The following is a 24,524-nucleotide window of genomic DNA, read 5'->3' on the forward strand; positions in this document are numbered from 1 at the left end:
AATCACAGGGGTTTTTCACCTGTCATGTCTGGAGACAGATAAGAAAATTTGGTTCAACAAATCACAGGGGTTTTTCACCTGTCATGTCTGGAGACAGATACCCCATCACTCTAGGGGCAATGGTGGTCCGTAGAATCAAGTCTTTCAGGAGTCCCTTCTCTTAGATGCCTTTTCAGCGCTCCTGACCAATTGCCTGACTGCTGTACTTTGGAGGCAGTCATTCCTTTTTACACCACTCCTTCAGCCCCAGAAAGACATCCCAATGTTCCACCCACTCAAAGGGAAGCAGCAACTTCAGAAATAAAAAAGTTTCTAAACAACTGAGTCATCCAAGAGGTCTCGTCAGACCAAAGAGGATCCATAGCTTACTCGATTTAATGCCAAAGAAAAACGAGGACATCAGACCACTTCTGGGACTAAGTTACTTACAGTTTTGTAAGGAAAACAAAATTTTATATGGTCACAGTACAGTATATTCTCCCTCTTTTGAAAGAGATTGACTTGATGTGCTGGATAGATCTTCAGGATTCATACTAACACACAAAAATAGACAGGTGCTCCTGGCTGGGAGCCAGTCCTTCTCAGTTCAGAGTTCTCCCCTTTGGTCTCAGCACAGTCCCCAGGTGTTACCAAATGTATGGCAGCAGCTCCTCTCCAAATGCAAGGGTTCAGAGTGCTCCTTTATCTGGATGACTTACCACCACATCTCTCAATTGTCCAGTTTTTCTCAATGTCCAGATTTTTGCCTCTCATTTTTTTGTCCGCGTCTCATAAAATCTCTGTTTTTCTTGCAAATCACTGAGGATTGAAGGCAGTAAATAATGTCGCACATTTGTGTTTCAGACTTCATATCCTTCAGAAAAGGCATGCTAACGCATGTCCTGCTATTCTAGCAACCTTCTAAGTTTATAAGAGCAATGTTTAAAGTCTGTCCCTGTTTTTAGGCCTTTGTACCACCATTGTTGTAGACTTTGTCTAGATTTCTTGTGCTAAGAGGTTGAGAGGTATGATTACCACCCCTACCCAAGATCTACTTATCCAGGTCAAGGAATCCTTGCTCTACCTCTCTTCAGACCTGGGCATCATAGTCAGTCTAGCAAAGTCCAAACTTTGCCTAGCTCAATCTTTAGAATTCATAGGATCCCAGTTAGACACAAGGCTTCAACTTGCAAAGCTTACTCAGACAAGGATCATATCCATTCATCATCAAGCTTTAACTGTCTTGTCCTTTCAGAAGATACCAGCAAGAATGATCTCCCGTTTTACGATCCATGGCAGCATTGATTACCCTGATCCCCCTAGCCAGGTATGCATGAGTTCTACAGTGGACTGTTGCAGTCCAGTGGTTGAAAAGACAGCAACCCATGTCCTTCCAAGTATCTTTAACGAAGATTTGCAAAACATACATCCAGCCTAAGCCACAGTGACTGTGGATGCTTCCCAATTTGGGTGGAGAGGACATTACCTGGGAAAGACTGTCTAAGCCACATGGTCACAATCGGTGGTCAGTCTTCACATCAGTGAACTGGGGATGAGAGTGGCCCTTTTAGCTTTGCAGGCTATTCGGGACATTCTCCCTGTAGGTGTGATCCAGACAGGCAACGTGTCAGTCATCTGGTAAATCAACAAACCTGGAGGAACCAGGTGTTATCCATTATGTTGAGAGGACATGAGAGTGTGGCAGTGGGCAATATCTTCTCACTGTTTTCTAACTGTAATGCATATTTCGGGGAATTCAGTGTGCTAGTGGGTAGGTCTGTCCTTCTTCCCTATGAGTGGTCTCTTAATCCAGCTGTCATGGTGCAGGTTTTCAGCCATTGGGGCCAATATTGCTGCATTCTCTTTGCATCTCCCCACAACACCAAGTCCAACAAGTTCTTTCTTTGTTCTCATCTCCCAGGAGGGGAAGTCACCGAGGAATGTTCTGCCAACAATTGGCCACAGTACTCCTTTATGCTCCCTCCCACCATTCCTCAGATTCCAAAGTTTTTACAGAAGGTACTGGCAAAGATCCTCAGTCATCCTCATAGCCCCTTACTGACCTTGATGGATATGTTTTCCCCTTCTTCCTGCCTCATCTAGTACACCGTCCCTGGGTGCTGGGCTTGCCTCCAGATCTATTATTTCACCCATCACGGTTGCCTCACCCAGTCATTCATTCCATCAAATTGAATGCATGCTTTCCCACATTTTAATGACAACTAGACAGTCCAGGTTTTCATCTTCCATTGTTCATATTCTAACTTCCTAGAAATTCTCTACACATAAGATCTACAAAAGCAAATGGGAAAGATTCTCCATCTGGGCAGTTGAGAATAAACACAATACTTTTTCTGTCCCCCTCTCAGCAATCTTGGAATTTTTGGCTGAACTTTTTCAGAATGGAACTAGCTATTCCGCTATCCAAGCGCATATAGCGGCTCTGTCTTCCTTTCACATCGGAGAGAATCACATGCCCATTGCATCCTTAAGACCACCTTAAGCCTTTCTTAGAGGAACCTTTCTGTTATGACCTCCACTTAGAGACCAAGTTCTTCATTAGGCTATTGCCATTTTACTGCTAGCCCTAACTAGTCCTCCCTCCAAACTGGCTGCCAAAGCTAATTTTAAAGTTTTATCATGGAAAACTCTTAGTTGCTGTTACTTCTGCTAGTTGAATTTCTGAGATCCCTGCCTTGTCTGCAAAACATCCATATTTTTTTTTCACAAAGACAGAGTGTCTGAGAACCAATCCTTTTTCAAAGGTGTATTCTGAATCCTGCATCAACCAATCCATATCATTTACTGACCCCCCCAACATTTTCAGACAAAGGTAAATACACATTACACTTTAGATGTTCACCGCCAGTTAAGATTCAGTTTATACACCAGACCAAAGCTTTCAGAAAAACTGATTAGTTGTCGCTCTCTTACTCCCCTTTCAAAATGGGAAAAGGAATATCCAAGGTTACATGGTTTCTAGTCAGCTGTCTGGGTGCATTTCTTGTTTATAAGCAGATGGGCTCACCTTGCTTGTTCCCCAAAAGTTCAGTGTAGATCAGTCACTTCATTGATGACCTTGTTTTTCATAGTACCTCTTGATTACATCTGTGCAGCAGCTACTTTGTCTAAAGTCCATACCTTCATTTCACATTATAAATTGGACATACAGTCCTGAGCAAGAGCATCTTTTGGTTCAGCTGTGTTTTGGGATATCTTTCCGTGGACCACCCAAGTGTTAAATTAGTTGGGATTCTGTCCCATACATTGAACAGACGGAAAAAACAATATCGGATACAAATAGATCTGTGTTGTCTGTTTTCCATTCTTCCTTATCCCACCCACCGTCCTCCTTTCATGTGTTTTGACATTCTGGTTTCTAGACTTCTCTGTTTTTGCTTACCTCTATCTTAGACACTGTATAACTGCCCACTTTCCTGGGGCAAACTTGATATGAGGTATTTCAGTTAACACTAGAGATTGTGGGTAAGTGGAGGAGTGCTGAGCACTGGATCCTAAAGCTTGAAAGTAGCCGGTGTGATCCGACGCAGATCGGAAGTCCCATTTGTTGAAGAATGGAAACTGATAACACAGTTCTATCGTTATGGTGAGTACATAACTTTCATTTATGGGTCTAGTGGTGCATTGTGACTGAGGTGTTGAAGAGGTACAATGCTTACTGATAGCGAACTGATGTGAGGGGTGTGTCTCCATGTTTCTTAAATATTTGCATCTGTCGCAAGTTGTACTATCAATTACTGGAAACAATGAGTAGTTGGAAAGCATAAGGCAGTTGTTACACTGTCGTAGACCATGTAATGTGGTCAGACTGGTCAAGGATTGGGTTACATTAGACTGAGCCATGTTCCCACAGGGTGGAGGGCAAGGGATGGTCTTGGTAATCAGGGACTGGAGGAAGACTTGAAGATTTAAAAAATATATATTTGAGGTGATACTCCAAAGTTATTTTAGATTATAGATAATCTAGAAGTACTTAGTAGACAGAATTAGGTTTTCCAAGAATGATGAATAGTGGCCTATTGGCTGCTACCTGGCTACTGCTAGTCCTGGTCTCCACAATAAACACAGGCAGTTAGAAATCAATATCCCTCTATAGTTTTTGTCCCCAGAAGCAAAGCCATAGCTCAAATCCCAAGCTGCTGCTTGAGTAGTGAATAATAGGCTCTTTGTTGATGAGCAGTCTCACCCCAGACGTTACATGGTTCTCCAGGCATGTTGTAGCCACCTTCTGGTAGATGCCCTGGGTAGCCTGTGCAACAGCAAAATAGAAAATCAAGCTGCACAAGGGACCATCATTTAAAACTAAAAAGTTTTCCACAGCAACCAAACCAGTCAAGAAGTCCCATACATTGCCCTGTCAGAGACCATCAGAAATCAATGTCTGTATGTTTCTTCTATCACCAGAAATAAAATAGTAGCACTAAGCCCAGGCTGCCTCTTAAGAAGCAGTTTTCAGGCCTACCAGTGATAGGTAATATTTAGGGGAGGCTACGAAATATCTTTCTGCTCCTTCTGTCACCAGGAGCAAAACAGAATTAATCCTAAGTTGATTCTTGAGAAGCGGTTTATAGTTTCTCCAGTGACTTTTAGTCTTTGTCTCAGATGTTACAGATCTTAAAAAGTAAGATTTAAAAAAACAAACAAAAAAACAGCCAGTACTCTAGCTATTGCACTTTTGCAGTAAGCGAGTGGGAAGATATGAGAGAGAAGGTAACTCAAGTTTTACCTGTCTAAGTAGAAAGTCTTTCCAGTTTGATCTTCTAGTGCTAACTATAATGAGCAGATGAGATGAGACTCTAGGGACAGGCAGTTAAAGAAATATGGTTAAAATCACAACAGGGACAGGTTGTGTGGGTGGGAAAAATAATCATACAACATCAGTAGTCCTCAAGCAGTGACAGCTGTCAAAGAATGACAGAGGGAACAATGCATCCCACTACTTTAAACTAACAAGTGCTGTGATGCATATACAGACTTGACATGAGTGGACCACTTTAAATATAATCATAGTATTGTACATTATGTCACAAAGAAGTACCAGCTTGTCGGGAGTAGTGTATCAGAGAAGAATGCCAACAAGCTGAAAAGTAAGGCATACAAAACAGTGATGTGACCAGTACTTCTGTATAGTACAGACACCTGGGCAGTGAAGGCAGAGCAGTTGAAGCTAGGGTGATGGAGATGAAGTATCTGAGATGGGTCGTAGGTTGAACACTGTTGGACAGATGAAGAAATGAGGACATCAGAGTAGAAGCCCAAGTAGCTCCAGTTGCAGAGAATGTCAGAGAATAGATCATGGTGATTCAGGCACATTCACAGGAAAGCAGAAGACAAACTAATGAAGATGATTGGGAGAGACGGGAAGAAAGCCTAAGAAATCTGGGCATCCAGCAAAGAGATGGATAGATTGTGTGAGAGAAGACCTGCAACAGTTAGGCATGACTGTAAAAGGTAGGAAGACACTGAATTGAGAGAGACAGCAACAGTTGACACAACGCTCTGACCTCGTATAGAAAAATGGAGGGAGTGGGGGTTGATGTTGATGATTGACCTGGGAAGAAATGCTTTCATGAATTAATATTTAGAATTGCACAGTGCAAATAGGAAAGATAAAAGAGTTGTATTGCTACATTGATTTGAGCATGTGTAATTGCAGTACAAGTACAGCGAAGAAGTATAAACATACAAAAAGGAGAGTAAGTTCACATGAAAACATTCAGACGTAGGTTGTGGTATAAAATGATTCGGTATTCTTATCAAGTTTTAATATGTTAAAGCTTTACTTAATATCACAGTAAGTATAGCGTTAATTACAACGAATGCCTTTAGCCTGTTGTTTAATAAAAATAACTGATGGCATAAAAAGATTAAGGGAATCCCTTCCATTTTGTGGGGAGAACGTGAATAAAGGCCTTATTAAGAATATTGCTTTTGACATTTTTTAAACAAAATGACATTTTAATGTTTTGAAGGATTATATTAAGGTATGGAAGGCTAGAAGGTCTGGCAGGTCAGGACATAGACTAAGTCTTTTGCATAAAAAGTAATTTGCTGTAGGGCACTCTGAGAACTTCTTCCTCTTCGAGGACATAAGACATTTTTTATTTAAGAAATTCTTCCTCTTCGTGAAGGTCAGTGCAGTGATGGATATCTGCCCTGGAGTCACCTGCTACTCTGGTTTATGCCATTTCCACCTTAACTTTATTGCATGTGTAGGAGGTTTTGATGATGACTGCTCAGTGTGGTTGTGACAGCAGCTCTACTTTTTCAGCATTTTTCTAGCTTTTTGGAGATTTCTTTTTGCTTGTAAAAGGCCCCAGAATTTTCTTGAACCTGAATTGCAGTTTCACCTGAATGGATCTGATGAGTGTGACCACAGTTGAAGTGTGTTGAAGTATTTCTGTGATGAAATAGGTTGTCAAAAGTGTGATGCCAGAAAAGGAGTTAAAAGTGAGCATTCCAGCTTACTGTGTAGATAGGACAGTCTTCCTGTCACAATAAGTAAATAACTGACCATCCTTTACCCATTCAGAGAGTCCGTTTAGGCCATCTTTTAAGGTGTATGAAAGTGATTGAATGCCGGGCATGCAGCCTTGGGTATATACATGAGTCTTAAACTCCTGGACTGCAGCCTGTGAATGCTTTTTATTCATCTCTCAAAGCTTTACCCATAAATGCATTTAATTTAGGGAGTGAAGCTTTGTCCAGTATGTGATCCAGCTTACATTGACAATGCTTGAGTTCGTGGCTCAGCATTACTGGAAGCCCTTTTGCATATCCGTGATTATCTCTTTGTAAGTCTTCTGTCAGACCACCACTGGATGGCTGAATGTTTTGCATGTTGTATCTGTTTAATTGTATGCATTTAAAGATACAATGTTGTGGAAGTACAGAAGTTCTGCTACTTCCATGCTTCTGTAATGTCCCTGTTCTCATGATTCTCAGTAAAACCTGTCTTACCCTATTCAGGAAGATGTATTGTCAACCCCTAGTTTGTCTGCTATATTGACATTTTAATAGGTGGCACTGTTTCTTGCCTTCTAATCTCATTTGCTGGATAAGATCTGAAATGTCTGCTGATTTCTGTTGATAGCTGCAATGAGAAGTTGCTATCTGACTGGTGCCTTAGACCCACTCCTTGAAATATGACAGTTCAACACCTTCACCCTTCTCATGTAATCTATACCTTGGCTTCTGTCTTTCCATTGCCGTTTTCTCCTTTTGACTATCAGTTGTAGACTTCCATTCTAAATACCTTCGTTTGTCGTATTACCTCAGACTTCGACTTCAGAAAATATTTCAGGATGTCTCCAGGAGTGTGAATACTGTGAACTGCACTGGAACCATTGTGTTGCTGACATCTGTTGTGTGAGGCTTGAGATTTGTATTTCACCTTGTCATTATTCACTATATTTCTCCTGCTACTTTTTATTGCATACTTGAACTGCTGTTTGCCCTGTGTCTATCTCTGCAGTGTTGGCAGTTTGTGCTTGGTACTCTTCTGGGTTCTTGGCTTCCTCTGAAAGGCTATGCATCTCATTGGGCATTCTGGTCACCACATTTAATGACTGAAATCAGAAAACAGAAAGCCCAACATCACGTCATTGTCTACATGAAAATGCAGTCCACAAAAAAATAATTTCCTAATTCAAATGCCTGTTTTTCTTTTTTTATTTTAGTAAACTTGGACCTTTTATTGCAAAAAGACGTACCCCGAAGATTCAAGAGCAATACAGTAAGATTGGTGGAGGATCTCCAATTAAAATGTGGACTACTGAGCAGGGAAAAGGCATGGTAAATTTGTTGGATGAGATGTCACCGGAGACAGGTAAGGAAAGCTTAGAAACATTGTAAATATTTGAAAAGGAGTACACACTTAATAGACCTACTTTGTTTTTGGTAGGATTACTGTACAACCTTAACTTCTATAAAGGTTCTTAGATAAGGCTGCTGTTTTTTGTGTAACTTCTTTAAATGGCTCATATAGGAGAAAAAGTTAATTGCATTTATATTTCAGGAGATGTGTAGTGTAGTGTAGTATTTCTAGCCAAAATATTTAAGTTTTTCACTTGTCTGTCTTCCCTCACTTTTACACTGCCAGAAGTCAAAATTCAGCCGAATGCTAATTTTAATTGCTCACCTGGCTTTCATGTATCAGTTGGGTAGCTAGTGATAAAGGTGAGCATAACTCCAGCTGCACTGCTTAAGAAAATGAAGGTGTCATTACTTTACTCTGATTTATCTCTTTTCATCCATACTAAATGCCTCAGTTCTGGTTTTCCCCCCAAACTGCAGAGAACCTGTTACAGAATGGAATGTAGCCATCCTCACAATGAAGCAGCATGTTGTGAGTTGTGCCCTGAATCTGCCACCTTTTAACCTCAAGTGATAACATAAGAGGTACCCTGTCCTTCTCCTTAGTGAGCAGCATTGTCAAGAATCTCTTACCTATCCCCTTGAGAGAAATGCAAGGGCAGCTGAAACCTTCATGTTCTTTAGACACGATGGACTCAGCCTATTGAATTTGTGCCTGAAGACCTTGCTGTCATGCTGTATCCTGTTTGGTAGCCTTATTTTTCATTTCTAGGGTTAAATGTTCTTGGGTAGCATTAGCTTTTGGAACTTAACACTGTCATGATGGAGTCTGTTTAATAAACATGTAAAGATATGCGGACTTATTACCTCAAAAGTGTAATACTTGTGCATTGCCTCAGTCCTTTTTATAATGACTCTTATCAGTGTCCATTACATGCAGGTATGTGGTGTGCTGCAAAGCACCACTCTCCAGCTCTCAATATGGTTTAAGCTGCCGTACTAGTACGGCAGGAGGAGGGGAAATTCCAATCCCAGGATAAAGGGCACTGATGTCATGTTGTTCTAAACCATCATTTTATTCGTAACCTGACCAGGTGTGAAGTGAGACCAAAATTTAAGAGGATGGGGAAGCCTAGTATGTGTGCATATCATTTAGCCTTTTCCCAACCTTTGTGCATTTCCACGAGGCATTTAGCCTTTTCCCAATATTTGTGCATTTCCATGAGCAACTAAACCATTGTGCTTTCATACTTTCATGGAAGCATTAGTTTTGTGATGAGCCGTTTCAGATTTCCACTTATGGGCATGTTCTGCTTGGGCAAGTTGAGCATGAGAATCAGCCATGGAATTACTTCTAGGCATTACCACAAGGACATTCATGGCAACTTGATGAATAGGATGCACTTGTTAACTTGGAGAGAAGACACTTGATAGTGGTTATAGACACTGTAAATAATTTCTCTTGGTATTCTTCCCGGGTGAATGCTACAAAAGAAAAAAATATATCTTTTCCTGAACTCTCCACAGACCAGGATGACTGTCGCCCACTTTTCCTTCTGTGAAGTTGTAATTCAAGCAGGTGTTTGTACTTAGGATGTAATGTGTTACAGCTGTATTACCTTTTCCAAAGTGTATGAAACTAGAAAGCTGTCAAGAATCAAAAGCATTTTCAATGAATGCCATTCAGATGAGCAGCAATGGCCATAAGCCAGTTTTGGTGATCGTTGAGGTTTTGCTTCTTCCTCACTTTTGCACAACCTTGGGGTTGGTGTATTATAAATGCAAATATATGAAGTCTCTTCCCATGTGGGGGTTGCGAGTGGGGGGGCTTCAAACACTACAAAAAAAAAAACAACAAAATTTTCTTTTGTGTTCATCGAAAATGTTTTTTCAACTACAGTTTTATTTATTTATTTTACATTTGTTGACCGGGCTAGTCCAACTGGATACATGTCCATTTTCAGTAGAGGCCCAGGGAGATGAGCTCCATTTTACAAATTCTAGAGACAGTTACTAAGGATTTCAATATAAAAGATGACAAAGTAACATATTAACAGATTCTTATGCTACATTTCTAAGACAAAAATTCTAGTTAACAATGATGTCAATACAGTTAATTTCATTTTACAATTGAGATTAGGTTAGTGAACCTCAAAAGTAATCTAATAGCCGATTACTTAGCTTGCATTCATATTTTAATCAGAATAAGTAACATGGTCTACGAAAGAGAAAGGTGGAAGAAGAAAACAACAACTGTTAACAGACAAGCAAAGGTTAGTCGGGGTTACAAGTAGGACATAGCCAGTACTGTTTTCTGACTAGACTGCATTCAGTAAAATGCATTTGGTGGTTGGATGTGATTTTATATCAAAAATTACTCCAGAGTGGAACCCCTTTTTCCAGACTGTAATGTATCTATCCTGGGAACACAGATATACATTTCTCACACTTGTGTGGCTTTAAAAAAGGAGGGAGTATATACCTTAGTAAACCATATTGAGTTTCAGAGCACCTTGCTGATGTGGCAGTTAGACTATAGTTACATGTTTATAGACGTTTAGGCTGCAATAAAAAGCTCACAAAATCCTTGTACCATATATATCATCCTTCCAGTAGAAAGCTGTTTCTATTTGATAGACTAGGAGAGCTGCTAGGATTAGGAATATGATCTTTACCATTTTTCACACTACTAGTTTATCCCATATAGATCATTACAGTGGACTGTAAAACATGTAGGAAAAAGCTAAACTACTTCTTGGTAGATAATGATTGAAGTATTTGCCATTATGTAAAACACTTTCTATAATACCTATATTGTGTAGCTTAACCAGCGATAAAAGGAGATTGACTTTTCCATAATTTGTTATCATAGTTATTAATACCACATCGGTATGTGGTAAAGCAAACAATTATGTTGGGCCTGGTTTGTTAGGTATGTATATTTTGTTATAGTGTACAGCTAGAGATCACCAGTCTGCTAGCATCATCGTCAACCTTTTATTTGCACAGTGTCATCTACACAAAAAACACGTGCAGTGAGAGGACTATGATCAGGTGTCTGCTCATTGTCAACATATGTGTTTTGAGATATGGATGTCAAGTTCTCCTTGAGAAAAAAACTGATGCAAAGCTTGAGAGGTGGATATTGGCATATATATTATAAGAAAAAAATGTATTATTTAACAACTTCAGAAGCTGTAAAACATTTAAGTAGCACCATAGAAATAGCAGGTTGAAGCAAGCTCTTCCTATAATGGACCAGCAGCTTTAAAATCTGTTGAATGCATGTGCATATTCAGTGAGGTAGCATTAAACCACTTACAGCTTTCAAAGCTGTTTTACCTTTTTGCCATATTCTGATGGCTATGTCTTGGCACCAGACCATACAGTGAAAGCTCTGACTATCTTTGACATCAGAGTGGTGTATGACAATGTTGTGGTTGCCCTTGTAATCTGTGCACTCCATATACTTTGTACATAGTTTTGATACTTATGTTAAAATCTGTAAGAAATGTTGAGTGTAGCCAGAATTTTAAAGGTAAATTCTCAGTAGTTCACCTTGTGAGCATGTGTACAAGTGTGTGCTTGTACACAGAGACAGAGACAGAGACAGAGACAGAGACAGAGACAGAGACAGAGACAGAGACAGAGACAGAGACAGAGACAGAGACAGAGACAGAGACAGAGACACAGACAGAGACACAGACAGAGACACAGACAGAGACACACCTAGCTACCTTGCACTGTATACACAAGTTCTGAAGAATGTATCCACATAATCATTCTTTCTAAATCATGAAACCATGAGCTCAACTAAACCAGAGCTTCCTGTATCTAATGAATTGCACAGGCCTTCACTGCCCACAGCAAATCATACATATGCAGTCCCCATGTTGTGGCATTGGGAAGAGTTCATAGTAAAATACCTATAGTTAAAATTATGCTAGGCCAGACTGGAAAGCTCAAACAACAGGCAGTGCTACCTGATGACCCCTAAACACATATTAGTAATAGCTGACTCTACTGTGCATAAAATAAACACATAACCTCACTGGACTGTGGCTCTAAGCAGGTATGACATGGTCAAAAACTACTTGCAAAGTTAAGGACATCTCATCTAGGTTAAAGAAGACTGATGTGAGTCGTGCTGTGATTTATTGTTCACAATGGAATGAATTTGAGGCCTCTCCTGTTGGACAATGGATCAGGATAAGATGGACTAATTGAATATCCTAGTTAATCCAGTTAGCAAAATCCTCCTTGTGCCTCGTGACCCCCTAAATATGTAAACAAAATTCTGACATTCATTTAGTAATGAAGGGCTGTGTTACAGCAAGGAGATTTGGTGTCTTCCATGCTTGAATAAGATGTGTAACCATCCAGAATGCTTTGCATCTTATGGTTCCACAGGCATACCATCCTTTCACGGTGACTTGTATGTTACTGTTTTTATTTCATATCTTCTCATCTTGGCAACTAATTGTTGAGCCATCTCTTTCTCCAAATTTGCTACAGCTTAAGTCTGCCATAAGTATTTCCATTTGTCCCTTTTCTTGGTTTCCATATTCCTTTGCTTTATAGAAATTTCCATAAAATGTCTGAAATATCTCTTGTACTTCCATAGGATCTGTGTATTTTTCTTGTCATAAGCTTCTACATTTGGCTGCAACTCCGTGTACTTTCTGTTGTCAAAGTTGTTACACTAAATGATTTTGTGCTATAGAGTTGCTATCAAAAATATTTAACAGCAGCCATTTTTAAACTTGGTCATATTGCTCCATTATTTTGCCATTATCAATTTGCATTTGCTGCTTTTCTTTTGAGATTCCTGTTCTGCAGTATTTAACTTTTTTCAACCCCTTCATATAATTTCTTACTACTTTTCCATACATCTTATTTCTGCCATGATTTGGACTCTCCTTTCATTTTATCCTGTCTGAATTACTTTCTGTTTTGCTAAGTAACTTTCAGCTCATACATCTACCTGTTCATTAAATTCTTCATTTTAACAGGTAAGTATGAAAGTAGCAGCCTCTTATCTTTTTGGTGTGTGATCTGATATAGTTAATGGATAAGTTGCAGTGCTTTCTGTGAAATACATATGCTGTTGTGAAATATTTTTATTGAATCTAGCCCAGTTATTGTGTCTTGGAAAGTAATATGCAAATATTTCAGCAATCTGTCCTCTTAATCAGAGGAGGTTAGAAAAAATTGGGAACAGTGAATGGAAAAGCAGTTTACTAGAGAGCAATGGGAGGGCATATGTATGGCTTCTAAGTGTACAGCTAAGTCCAGAAGGTTTAGGTTCAGTGCTTGGAAGTGTTTGCATAGGTAATTGTATACCCCAAGCAGACTTCAAAGAATTTTTCCTCGGGTAAATAGCAAATGTTGGAGGTAGGTGTGTCAGGGGAAAAAAGCGGTAACTGGGAACATAACATTTTGGGAATGTAATGAGTTAGCAGAGTTTAAAAATTCCTTACAGAGTACTGTCAGGAGTATTGGGTGAGCAAATGGCTGTAACTGAGGAAATAATTATTTTGAGCTGGGACACAGGATTTGAATTGCCTAGACATAGTTAGGCCTTTAATTCTGTTGGCTGCAAAAACAGCAATTGCTAGAAAATGGAATCTGTCTCTAAACCAACTACATTTGAATAAGTGAATATTTTAAGAGATAAAAGAACTGAAAGTGGGATCTTTAGAAAAAGGACATAGCAAATTGCATATAAATAAATGCAAATTGTGGGAGCAATACATGCAGAATAATATGGAGGATAAGTGAAATTTAAGGGAAGGCAGGAATTCAGCAATTCATATAATGTTGGACTGATGATAGTTGCTTTTACCTTGTTTCACAGTTTTGTCTGGAGCAGCTTTGTCTGCTGATAGGATTAATCTTTACTAATATAGGTATCTGCTGCTTTCTGATGGCAGACTTTGGGCATAAACTCTTTACTTTCTCAACTGTCCAATTCTGCTGTGGAGTACCAGAGTAGTTGTTTTTCCATAAAACTGATGTACTCTTTTCCTTCCAGTTTACTTGGTATAGCAAAAATCTCAGTTTTCTCTGTATTATATATCACCTAACGCTATCATTTTTGAAATGGCTCTCCTTGAGAAGCTAAATGTTTGTTCAGCATTTTCTTCTTTTCAGTCTGATTTCTGCAGTTTTAACAGTTCTTCTGAATAACTGCTTAATGTTTATTTTATTTTTTCAGCTTTTTTGTTTTTTAACTTTGTATATTCCTCCAGTATGTCAAGTTATTTTAAATACCCTGAGTGCATTTGATTTATTTTTTCCTCTAAATTTATGGGAACTATCTCCATTTCTAAAGTTGAAACATGAACAACATTTTTGCTGACCAACTGCAAGGTTTTCCCCAGCCAAAAAGTTATTCTCTTCTGGTTGACACTTGCATACCTTTTCTGAATAATTTCTTTGCTAGCATCTAGGTAGTGCAGTTTCTAGTGAATAACTAAATTTTACCCAAATTCACAATTTTGATTGTTTTTTAAACAATTCCCAGTTTTTACATTAGGGAAGCTGTAGTCAACAATGGTGCTCAGTCTGCGGTCATTTTGGAAGTCCATAACGTTAGTGGCTGAGTCAGTAGAGGGCAAAGTATGTTGGATGCTCCATAACAATGGGTTTTATGTTACATTTAGTACTAAGTCTACTAAGAGGCGATCTCTGCTTGACTTACAAAGCCATGTCTGACCCAGATGTGTTAGAAGTGCTACAGCTAAAGAAATCCCAATCCCTCCACACCACATGCTCCAGAGACCTCAACCTTATTACCACAATCAACAGAACGTGCTGGAGGAACAGATTCATAACCCAGAGACTGCCCATGCTCCGGTTTTGACTTCCCATACAAGCAGAGCACCTCACTGGCCCTCTTCAAGAGAAATCTTGATGAATGGATGGGAAATAAAAAGTTCACCCCGGGGATCACTCCAATGGCTCTACTTGATAGAGGCACTGGGAACTAACATCTGCTGGCACGATGCCAGGGCACTTCTATGGGCTAGGCTTGTAAAGACTCAGGGCCATGAGCCTAGTACACACCCATGAACATTTATGTAGTGTTGACTTTGAGCTATGAATTGATTAAACTTTGCAATGAATGATGCAGTGGTTATTTTGCTTCTACTTTTTGGGGAATGGTATTCCATTTGGAGTCTAGGGATGGCAGTACAGTGAGTAACTCTATCTGTTAAGGCATTTGATGGTAAGAAGTCTGTTTTGGTCAAATGATCGTAGATCTCTAAATGGATAATATTTTTGTACAGTCTTTGCCAGTGCTAAGCATTTAGCAGGTATATGGAGAATGGTATAGAAAAATTTTAGTTCTGTTTTGCCATACTTAGCCAGTCAAGGTTTTATGGAGTTGTATAATGATGTGATCTATAGGATCTATGGAGTTGTATAATGATGTGATCTACAAGATCCCTATCAGTTGATTGAATTTTCAGAAACTCGAAATTCATATGGTTGAGACCATATGATTAAGTTTTTGAAAACCTAAAGCTTTTGATTGGAGATTGCAGTACAGCAAGGATATGGAAATTTACCCTTTTCTTCACTGTACTCTGATCTTGGAGTTGGTATGTATAATTTCTGGGGGGTGTAAGGGGTCTTGCCCACGTGCATAAATGTAAAAAAAAAAAAAAAAAGGTAGATCTTTGTATATTGTAACAGTGGAAACTAGAATACAGGAGGTTACCTTTAGAAAAATAGCTGAAATTAAATTACTTTATAGCTAGGCCACACAAAGATGTTATCTTTCAGTTTCAGTGCAGCAGGAGAGACAATGTCTGTACTAGAGAAGTTTTCTGTATTGTCTTCAAATGTGGAGGAATGTAAATTGTTGTATGACTTTCACCATCTGCCAAAAGATCTGAGGTCTGTATTTTCACAGGTAGATGCTAAATACTGCCAGATTCCATCGGTGGGGGGGGGGGGGTTCACTTGGAATAGAGTCAGATGACAAGAAATGATGCCATTCTGTAAGTTATCCCAGCAGTAATATTTTTTGTTTTTAATTTAAGAAGTCTCTTAGAGAGAGAGAGAGCATTCTGTATTCTGTCTTAGGCTTGACAAGATCCATTCACCACACGTCTGCCTTGCTCTGAGTAAATAAGTCTAGGGAACAGTATAATTCTCTTGAATATAGTCAGGAATATAGCAACACTTAGTTTAGATATTTTTCTTTATTTGTTTGAGACTCTTGTAATGTTGTTTCTAAATATGTTCCATGATTTTGAACTCTGATGTCACTGTAAAAATATAGTGAGTATTTTCTTGTTCTTTTATTTATTATTAAATATTTTTAAACCATTCATTGTGTCTGATCTTTGTAGAGCTATTGAAGTTCTGAGAGTACTTGCATATTTATTTGGTGACACCGTGGGCCACTTCTAATAGCCTTGCTCTTGGTCAAACCACCACTTGTATTAATAGTAACATTACACCGTAAGATTGGACATCCTTTGTTAAGGGTCTTAAAGTAGCTGATAAGGGGCTCTGGTCTTAAAGTAGCTGATAAGGGGTTCTGATAGCAGTGATAACTACCTTATAGTCTGGGCAGAAGGGGGCATAACTAATAAGCCTGTGCCAGCCTTTCCTGTATGTGTATGTGTGTGTGTGTGTGTGTGTGTGTGTGTGTGTGTATGTGTGTGTCTGTATCAGCTATTTGGGCAGGGACACGAAGCACTGGTTGGACAGAGAGAGTGTTGCAGGACTTGGCTTGGAGCCCTGGCTAAGAGCTCAACACTATAGCTGTGCCAGTGGGGAGTCTTATTGAGGATCTGGAGAAAGGAGGAGAAACCAGTCTCGGACTGACTGTAGTCTCTGGGTGCTCTTAAGGGAAATTGCACTTGATGCAGTGAGCTGCATCTGGAAATACTGTGTGTGTACCTGTCATCCTCCCAATGTACGTCCCCCACTGGTGCTAGTGGTGAGGATCGAGGCTCCTTGATTATTGGCCCAGTGGTGGGGCGTCACATTAATTGGTTGGCAGTGGTGTGGATACTGAACTCCTGTAGCCTGTAAATAGAAGTCACTAAGCAAGGTGTTGGTTTTGTTCATAGGTTCATAGGTTTATACTAGGCTATCTGCACTAAGGCATTTATAAGCCTAGCCCAAATTTTTGTGACTTACGCCACCCCTTATATGAAAAAATACTGTGCCCATTAGTTTGTTGTGCCTCTGTCCAGCAGTGACACAGATATGATTCCCGGGGTAAACCTACGATCTCCCATCCACAGGTCTAGATTTCTCTTGAACAGAGTCAGCGAGGTGCTCTGCCTCACATGGACCGGGATTTTATTCCACAGCATAGGGAGTCTCTGAGTGATAAATCTATCCCTCCAGCACGTCCTATTTATATCCATGCTAAGGTTAAGTCGCTTGCTCTAGTGGTTTTGGTGGATTTGGATTTTTTGAGGTGGAGCATGTCCATTAATTCCGGGTTGGACATGGCCTTGTATGTCAGGCACATGTCACCTCTGAGCAGACGGTATGCGACTGAATAGAGCTGGAGTTTCTTCAATCTGGCAGCATATGACAGATTTTGGAGTCCCTTTATCCTTTTGGTGAGGAACTTTTGGGGTCTCTCCAATTGCTGCAGATGTCGGGTGAGATACATCCCGAATGGGGCATTGTACTCTATCATTGGTCTGATAAGTGAAGAGTACAGGGGAACAATGACCTCGCTAGATCTGGATGTGAATCCTTCATGATCAGGTGGGCAATGTAGAAGGTCTTTCTAACCACTTTAGCAATGTGAGTGTCAAAAGAAAGGCCACTGTCAACCTGAGTCCCCAGGTCCCTGATAACCTCTTCTGTGCTTAGTGGATTGCCACCTATATGGTAGCTTGGGGTTACCTTGTTTTTCCCGAAGGGTATGACTATACATTTTTGGCGTTTAACTTCAGGCCATGGCTCTGGCACCAGCTATCTGTTTCCGTGAGTCCCTTCTGAAGGATATCCGTGTCCGATGCACTTTCCACTATGGCGCCCAGTTTGCAGTCGTCTGCAAACTTTGTCAGCCAAAGTCCTCCCATGTTGGCCTGTACTTCTGAGAAGTAGATGCCAAACAATAGGGGCCAAGGACCGAGCCCTGTGGGACACCACTTGTGACCGGCTTGGAGTCTGACACAGCGCCAGCAACTCTAACCCTGTGGGTTCTGTCCTTAAGCCAGTTTGCAACCCATCTTGTGACATATGGGTTTACATTTAAGCTGGTAGTTTTTCTACAATACCCGAGTGGGGTATTGTGTCGAAGCTTGCAAGGTCAAGGTAGGCTGTATGGACTGCCTTTCCTCATCAATGGCCTTGGTGACTGTTTCAAGAAGTCGACCAAGTTCAAAAGGCATGATCTTCCCTTGACAAAGCCAAACTGGGTCGGGTCCAATGTCTGCAAGTCCCCTATATCTTTGTTTATGAGCTCCATTATGATCCTCTCCATAGCTTTGCAGACTAGACTTGTTAAGCTTATGGGGCGGTAATTACCAGGGTCCGTGAGGCGCCGCCTTTGTGGAGTGGGACCACAGTTGCCGTGACGCCACTCCTTGGGCACGTATCCTGTGGTAAGGCTGAGATTAAACAGCTGCCTTATGTGCGGGTTTAATTCCTCATTTAGCTCGTGTAGCACACAGCCGGGGACACCATCCAGTCCCATTGATGCTGTGTTTTTAGCTTTAGAGAGAGCAGCTTTCACCTGCGCATTTGAGATGTCCAGGAGGCTACACTCGGCTGGGATAGTTATCTCTCCTTTAGGGGAGAGGGGTGAAGTTTGCACTGAACCTGTCTGCCAGTATGTTGGCAATGTCTGTGGGTTCAGTGATTTTTGTATCATTTTGGACTAATTCTGAGCATATCTGGGAGTTTCCACCCAGGTTATGATTGTCCTTTGAATCCATGGCAATTTTTCTCTCAAAATTGGCCTTAGTTGATTTTATGAGTGCTCGTATTTTTTTACTAATAATGATCAGGGGTGACTTCCCTTTTATGGATTTTGTTCTATCATGTAATAGCTTTCTCCTCTTATTGTAAAGTTTGTTAGCTTAGTTAGTCAGGGAGAGCAGGCACGGATGTCAGCAGATGAGTATGGCAAGCTGACAAGGAGCCAGTTGGCTGAGATGTGCCAGGACAAAGGATTGGTGCATGCCAATCTGACTAAAGCAGAAATGATTGCAGCCTTAGTCACAGCTGCATCACAGACCAGGAAGACAGACAAACTGGCTGTAGGGATGTACAACTCTCAGAAAATGGACAGCTCAACTTTGCCTCAGAGGACTTAAAAATCCATCTGGTGTTAGAGACATGAACTGGAGGCAAACGTTTGGAAGTAGAATCAGCAGAAAGTCTGTGGTGTTTATTCTCAACCGACTGCCACAAAAAACTGTAGAACCACACAAGCACAGCACGAGACAGCAACTGCAGGGTACAATTCTTTATTCACAAAGGTTTAGTGCTTTCTTCCCACCAATAGGGACTTCCTCAGAACAATGAAAAATGACCCACCCAGCCTTTATATAACAAACCAAATCCTTAATTAATGAATTCATTAATTAACTATCAACAGTTAAAGTAACATACATAAATAAAAAACATATTTATTGTATACAAATAACACTACACTAAAAAACTTTAACCTAAAATATTATTCAATTTTAAAACACATGTGATTGCAGTAGTTTCATTTATGCCCGGATACTCAGTTGCGTTTAAACGCAACTGCCATTTAAGCTCACATATATCTAAATGAATATCTATAATTCTGCCGTGAGAGTCTGACAACCTGTTGAATAACCAAAAATTTGAATTTGTGGTCCTTATGTGTATTAATATGAATGCTTAAAGCATTGGTTACTTCTCTGACATTCTTCTTTGACATTCAACAGGTTATCAAAGATTCTCAGAGCGGAATTATAGATATTCATTTAGATATATGTGAGCTTAAAGGGCAGTTGCATTTAAATGCAACTGAGTATCCGGGCATAAATGAAACTACTGCAATCACGTGTTTTAAAATTGAATAATATTTTAGGTTAAAGTATTTTAGTGTAGTGTTATTTGTATACAATAAATATCATGCTTTTATATATGTATGTTACTTTAACTGCTAATTGATGGTTAATTAATGAATTAATTAAGGATATAAAGGCTGGGTGGGTCCTTTTTCATTGTTCCGAGGAAGTCCCTATTGGTGGGAAGAAAGCACTAAACCTTTGTAAATAAAGAATTGTACCCTGCAGTTGCTGTGTCGTGCTTTTGTGTAGTTAGACTGTGGTGTTTGGAGGCTGTAGAAGAGGGTAAACAGAAACAAATGGAATTAGAATCTGCAGAGAGACTGAGACGTCTTGAAGCTCAGGAAAATGAGATGCAGAGGCAGCATAAAAAAAAGATGCTGACTCTTCGACAGGGTCATGGAGATAATGGAGAAGGGAGTAACCAAACCCCAGAATCAACAAAGGGCAGTAAATTTCTTCTACAATTTACAGAAGTTGATAAATTTGATAGTTTTATTCATATGTTCTAAAGGGTATGTAAACAGTGTAATGCTGACCAAGGGCTTTGGGAGCTGTTCCTGACCCCCTTACTCCATGGTAAAGCTGTAACTGCTATTTCTAAATTGTCTGATACTGATTGCTTAAATTACAGTACTGTTAAAAATTGTTTATTAGAGTGTTTTAAGTTAACACCTTAAGCTTATAGGAAAAAGTTTCATGAGGATAGATGCAAGGCAGATGAAAGTGTCTGTGAATATATTTCTGAGTTAAGCACTTATTTTCTTAGGCTGGTGAATGGGTATCAGGTCACCACTTTTGAAGGGCTGGCAGACCTTTTGGTGAAAGAACAAGCCCTTAGCACTTTGCCTGAAGACATGAGAATCTGGTTGGCAGATAGGGAATGCAGTACCACGTATGAGTTGAGGAAAAAGGGAGAGATATACCTAGCAAGCGGGGCATCACTGCACAGGAAAGGGATACCCAATGCTGCTCGTGGGTCTAAGGGAACCCATGGTGGGCAACCTAAACTGCCCCATCAGAGTCCGCCAGTAGCAGGAGAAGCCACTAGTTCAGGTACATGGCCAGGATCAAGGATTAAATGTTATAAATGTAACCAGTGGGGCCATGTAGCATACAGATGTCCACTGAGGCAAGGTGGGGAACAAAAGGTGGGGGAGCCAGTAAGTGGGAATGACAGAATTCCAGCAGTAAGTTGTCTGTAGACAGCAAGGGTACCAAACTGCCACAAGTGGTTGTATCCTATCTTAGTAGATGGAAAACGGGCCACTACTAAGAGAGAGACAGCCTCTGACCCAACCATTGTGAAGCCTGCAATGGTTAAAGAGGAGCACTACTTGCTTGGGCAGTCTATTCCAGTCAGAACTTTAGGAGGGACCCCATTCCTGATATCTTTTGGCTAGGGTTCTCCTTGACTGGGAGGGTGAAAAAGGAAGCAAGCAAGTAGGTGTGTTTTAAGGTTATCCCTGCAGATGTCCTGATTTGTGAATGGTTTTGATAATGCAGTACCTTGTGTGCATGCAGTTGCACACAGCCAGGCTTGGAGACAAGCATGTAGGTCTGGTAGCCTTGGGGGGGGGGGGGGCAAACAGACCACAGACTTGAAGCCAGGACTGGTGTGTTGGTTACTTTTAGAGAGGGAGCTACCCTGTAGCAGTGAGACTGAAGGTGAGCCACAGCTGCTGGTGGGTACTGATGTTCCCTTGGACAGATTGACTGCAAGAGCAGAGGTGAGTAGTACTACCTAGGCTGACAGTGAGGCACCACTGTCGGAGGATACCCGACTTCCTGTGGAAGGGGAGCTATGAAGGTTTACAAAGAGAGAGTTGAGACAGTCTCAGCTCTTGGACCCTACATTACAGGGCTTGAGGGAGGTAGTCAGAGAGGTGCCTGATTCTCGAGAAAAGGAGAAATCTGTGTACTGGGACAAAGGATTAATTTATAGAGTGGACCCCTGAGGCAGGCCTAGAGGGTGAGAGAATACAGCAGTTGGTAGTGCCTAGAGCCTACTGGTTGGCACGTCTATCCATAGCCCATGACATTCCATTTGCAGGTCATATGGGCATAAAGCGTGCAACAAGATGTATTATGCAGAACTTTTATTGGCTTTGGATTTACAGAGATGTAAGAGGGTACTGCTGTGCCAAAAGGTAGGCAAGGCAGGAGACTAGGTGAAAGCTCCTTTGATGCCTATGCCTGTGATTTGAGGTGCCATTTCAGAGGGTAGCAATCGATATTGTGGGGCCTCTGAGTACCCCAAGTTCCACAGGGAAGAAATATATCCCAGTGGTAGTAGATTATGCTACCAGATACCCTGAGGTTGTGGCTCTGTCTTCAGTTGAGGCAGAAAAGGTGACAAATTCTTTGTTAGAGATTTTCAGCAGGTTAGGTTTCCCAAAAGAAATACTGACTGACAGAGGTGCCAATTTCATGTCAGACCTTCTGGCTTTTCTGTGGGAGCGCTGTGGGGTGAAGCACCTAAAGACCACCCCCTAACACTGCCAGACTAATGGTCTGGTAGAGAGGTTAAACTCTACACTAACGACTATGGTACAGGCATTTGCAGACCAGTTTAAGAGGGAGTGGGACAAATATTTTCCCCATCTGTTTGCTTACAGAGAGGTGCCCCAGGAATCCACAGGTGTTTTGTCCTTTGAGTTGCTGTATGGGCACAGGTTGAGGGGACCTCTAGATTTGATTTTGTGATGAGAGGGAGGGTGAGTGTGAATCCCACAAGGAGTCTGTTGTGGCATATGTCCAAAACGTCAGGACAAGGATCGGGGAACTCATGGGACTGGCCCAGTAGAAGATGGCAGAAGCCCAACAGCAGAAAAAGGTCTAGTATGACAGAAATGCTCGAACTAGAGTGTATGCTTTTGGGGCAGCAGTTTGTGGTTTTCACTCATGTGAGACACACAAGCTGCAGGCAGCTTGGGAGGGACTCTTCAAATTGGTAAGGAATGTCAGGAAGGTCAGTGATGTTAAATACATGGTAGAAATGCTAGGCAGGAGGCAGGGGCACAAGCTGCACCATGTTAACATGATGAAGCCTTACCATGAAACAGAGGCTGTTGTGCTAAGTATTTGCAGTGGATGGCAGGAGGGGTCTGGGGGGGGATCTGGTGACTGATCCCCTCAGCGAGTCTCGGACTGACACCTTAGTGAAAGGGGTAGCAGTGTCCCAGCAGCTATCCCCTACCCAGGTTTGAGAAATCCGAGCAGTGTTTCAGGAGTTTGGGAGCATGTTCACTGGGAAACCAGGGTGCACCCACCTGATGCAGCACCATGTGGATACAGGACACCAAAGGCCTATTAAGCAGGCCCCTTATAGGGTGCCTGAGAGATTCAAACAGACTCTGCAGGAGGAGATACAGGAAATGTTGGAACTAGGGGTAATCCATGAGTCCAGCAGTCCCTGTGCCTCCCCAGTGGTGCTGGTACCAAAGAAGGATAGCAGCACCAGGTTCTGTGTGGACTACAGGAAACTAAATAGTCACACAGTCAGATGCTTACCTCATGTTTAGGACAGATGAAGCCCTAGAGCAGCTGGGTGGGGCTAAGTATCTTACCACTATTGATCTTACAAAGGGTTACTGGCAGGTGCCCTCGACTCCCAACAGTAGAGAGAGGTCAGCCTTTGTGACTTCTTTCAGCTTGTATGAGTTCACGAAGATACCCTTTGGGATGAAAAATGCCCCAGCAACTTTCCAGAGGCTGGTAGATTGCATCCTAGCAGGAACAGGAGATTTTGCCTTTGCTTACTGGATAATATTGCCATCTACAGCCATTCCCGGCAAGAGCACCTTCAGCATGTCAGGGAGGTGCTGAGCAGACTACAAAGGGCAGAGCTCAGCATTAAGCCCAGTAAATATCAAGTGGTATGACAGAGGTCTCCTACCTGGGACATAGAGTGGGAAGTGGTAAGATCAGACCAAAACCTGCCAAAGTGGAAGCCATTCAGGCATTGCCTGCTTCTGTTACCAAAACGCAGGTGAGGGCATTCTTAGGGACAGCAGGGTACTACAGAATACTTGTCCCCATTATTGTATTACAGCTGCTCCCTTCACAGGCTTGACAAGGAAAATCAAGACCAATAAGGTAGTGTGGACCCCAGCATGTGAGCAGGCATTCCAGAACATTAAAGGAGCTTTGGGAGGACCCCCTTTATTAGCCAGCTCAGATTGCAGCAAAGAATTTGTTGTGCAGGTGGATGCTTCAAACCATGGGGTGGGGGCTGTGCTGTGCCAGGCTTCCTCTGAGGGAGAAGAGCACCCAGTGGTATATCTCAGCCGTAGACTCCAACCAGGGAAGAATGCTATGCAGCTGTAGTAAAGGAATGTCCAGCCATAGTGTGGGTACTGCAGAAACTTCACCTTATCTGTATGGAAGGAAATTCATTGTAGTTACAGACCACAATCCCTTAACATGGCTACATTGAGCCAGCCAGCAAAATGCCAAATTACTGAGGTGGAGCCTAGGGTTGCAGGCATATGATGTGACAGTGCAGCACTGCAATGGGGTTAGGAATGCCAACGCACATGGGCTGCCAGTACAGGGAATGGGACAAGGTATTCTCAGGTAGGTTCATCCCTCTCAAGCAGTCTTTCTCAAGGATCACTCGAAAAACTAGCTTGAGTCTTTGAGGGGGGGAAGAAATGTCACAAAAGGAGATAC

At 41.4% G+C, this 24,524-nt stretch overlaps 1 protein-coding gene across 3 annotated transcripts in view; it reads left to right on the forward strand.

Moving 5' to 3' along the window:
* Positions 1-24,524, forward strand: part of FECH (ferrochelatase) — a 336,602-nt gene that overhangs the window by 54,616 nt on the left and 257,462 nt on the right. For all 3 annotated transcript variants that reach the window (XM_044074844.1, XM_044074827.1, XM_044074836.1), the window contains exon 4: positions 7,680-7,828. In XM_044074844.1, the coding sequence (XP_043930779.1) occupies positions 7,680-7,828 (149 nt within the window). The remainder of the gene's footprint in view (positions 1-7,679; positions 7,829-24,524) is intronic.

Source organism: Protopterus annectens, chromosome 1.part1 (genome assembly GCF_019279795.1).
Source record: "Protopterus annectens isolate FY-2018-M chromosome 1.part1, PAN1.0, whole genome shotgun sequence".
In the NCBI taxonomy this organism is placed as follows: domain Eukaryota; kingdom Metazoa; phylum Chordata; order Ceratodontiformes; family Protopteridae; genus Protopterus; species Protopterus annectens.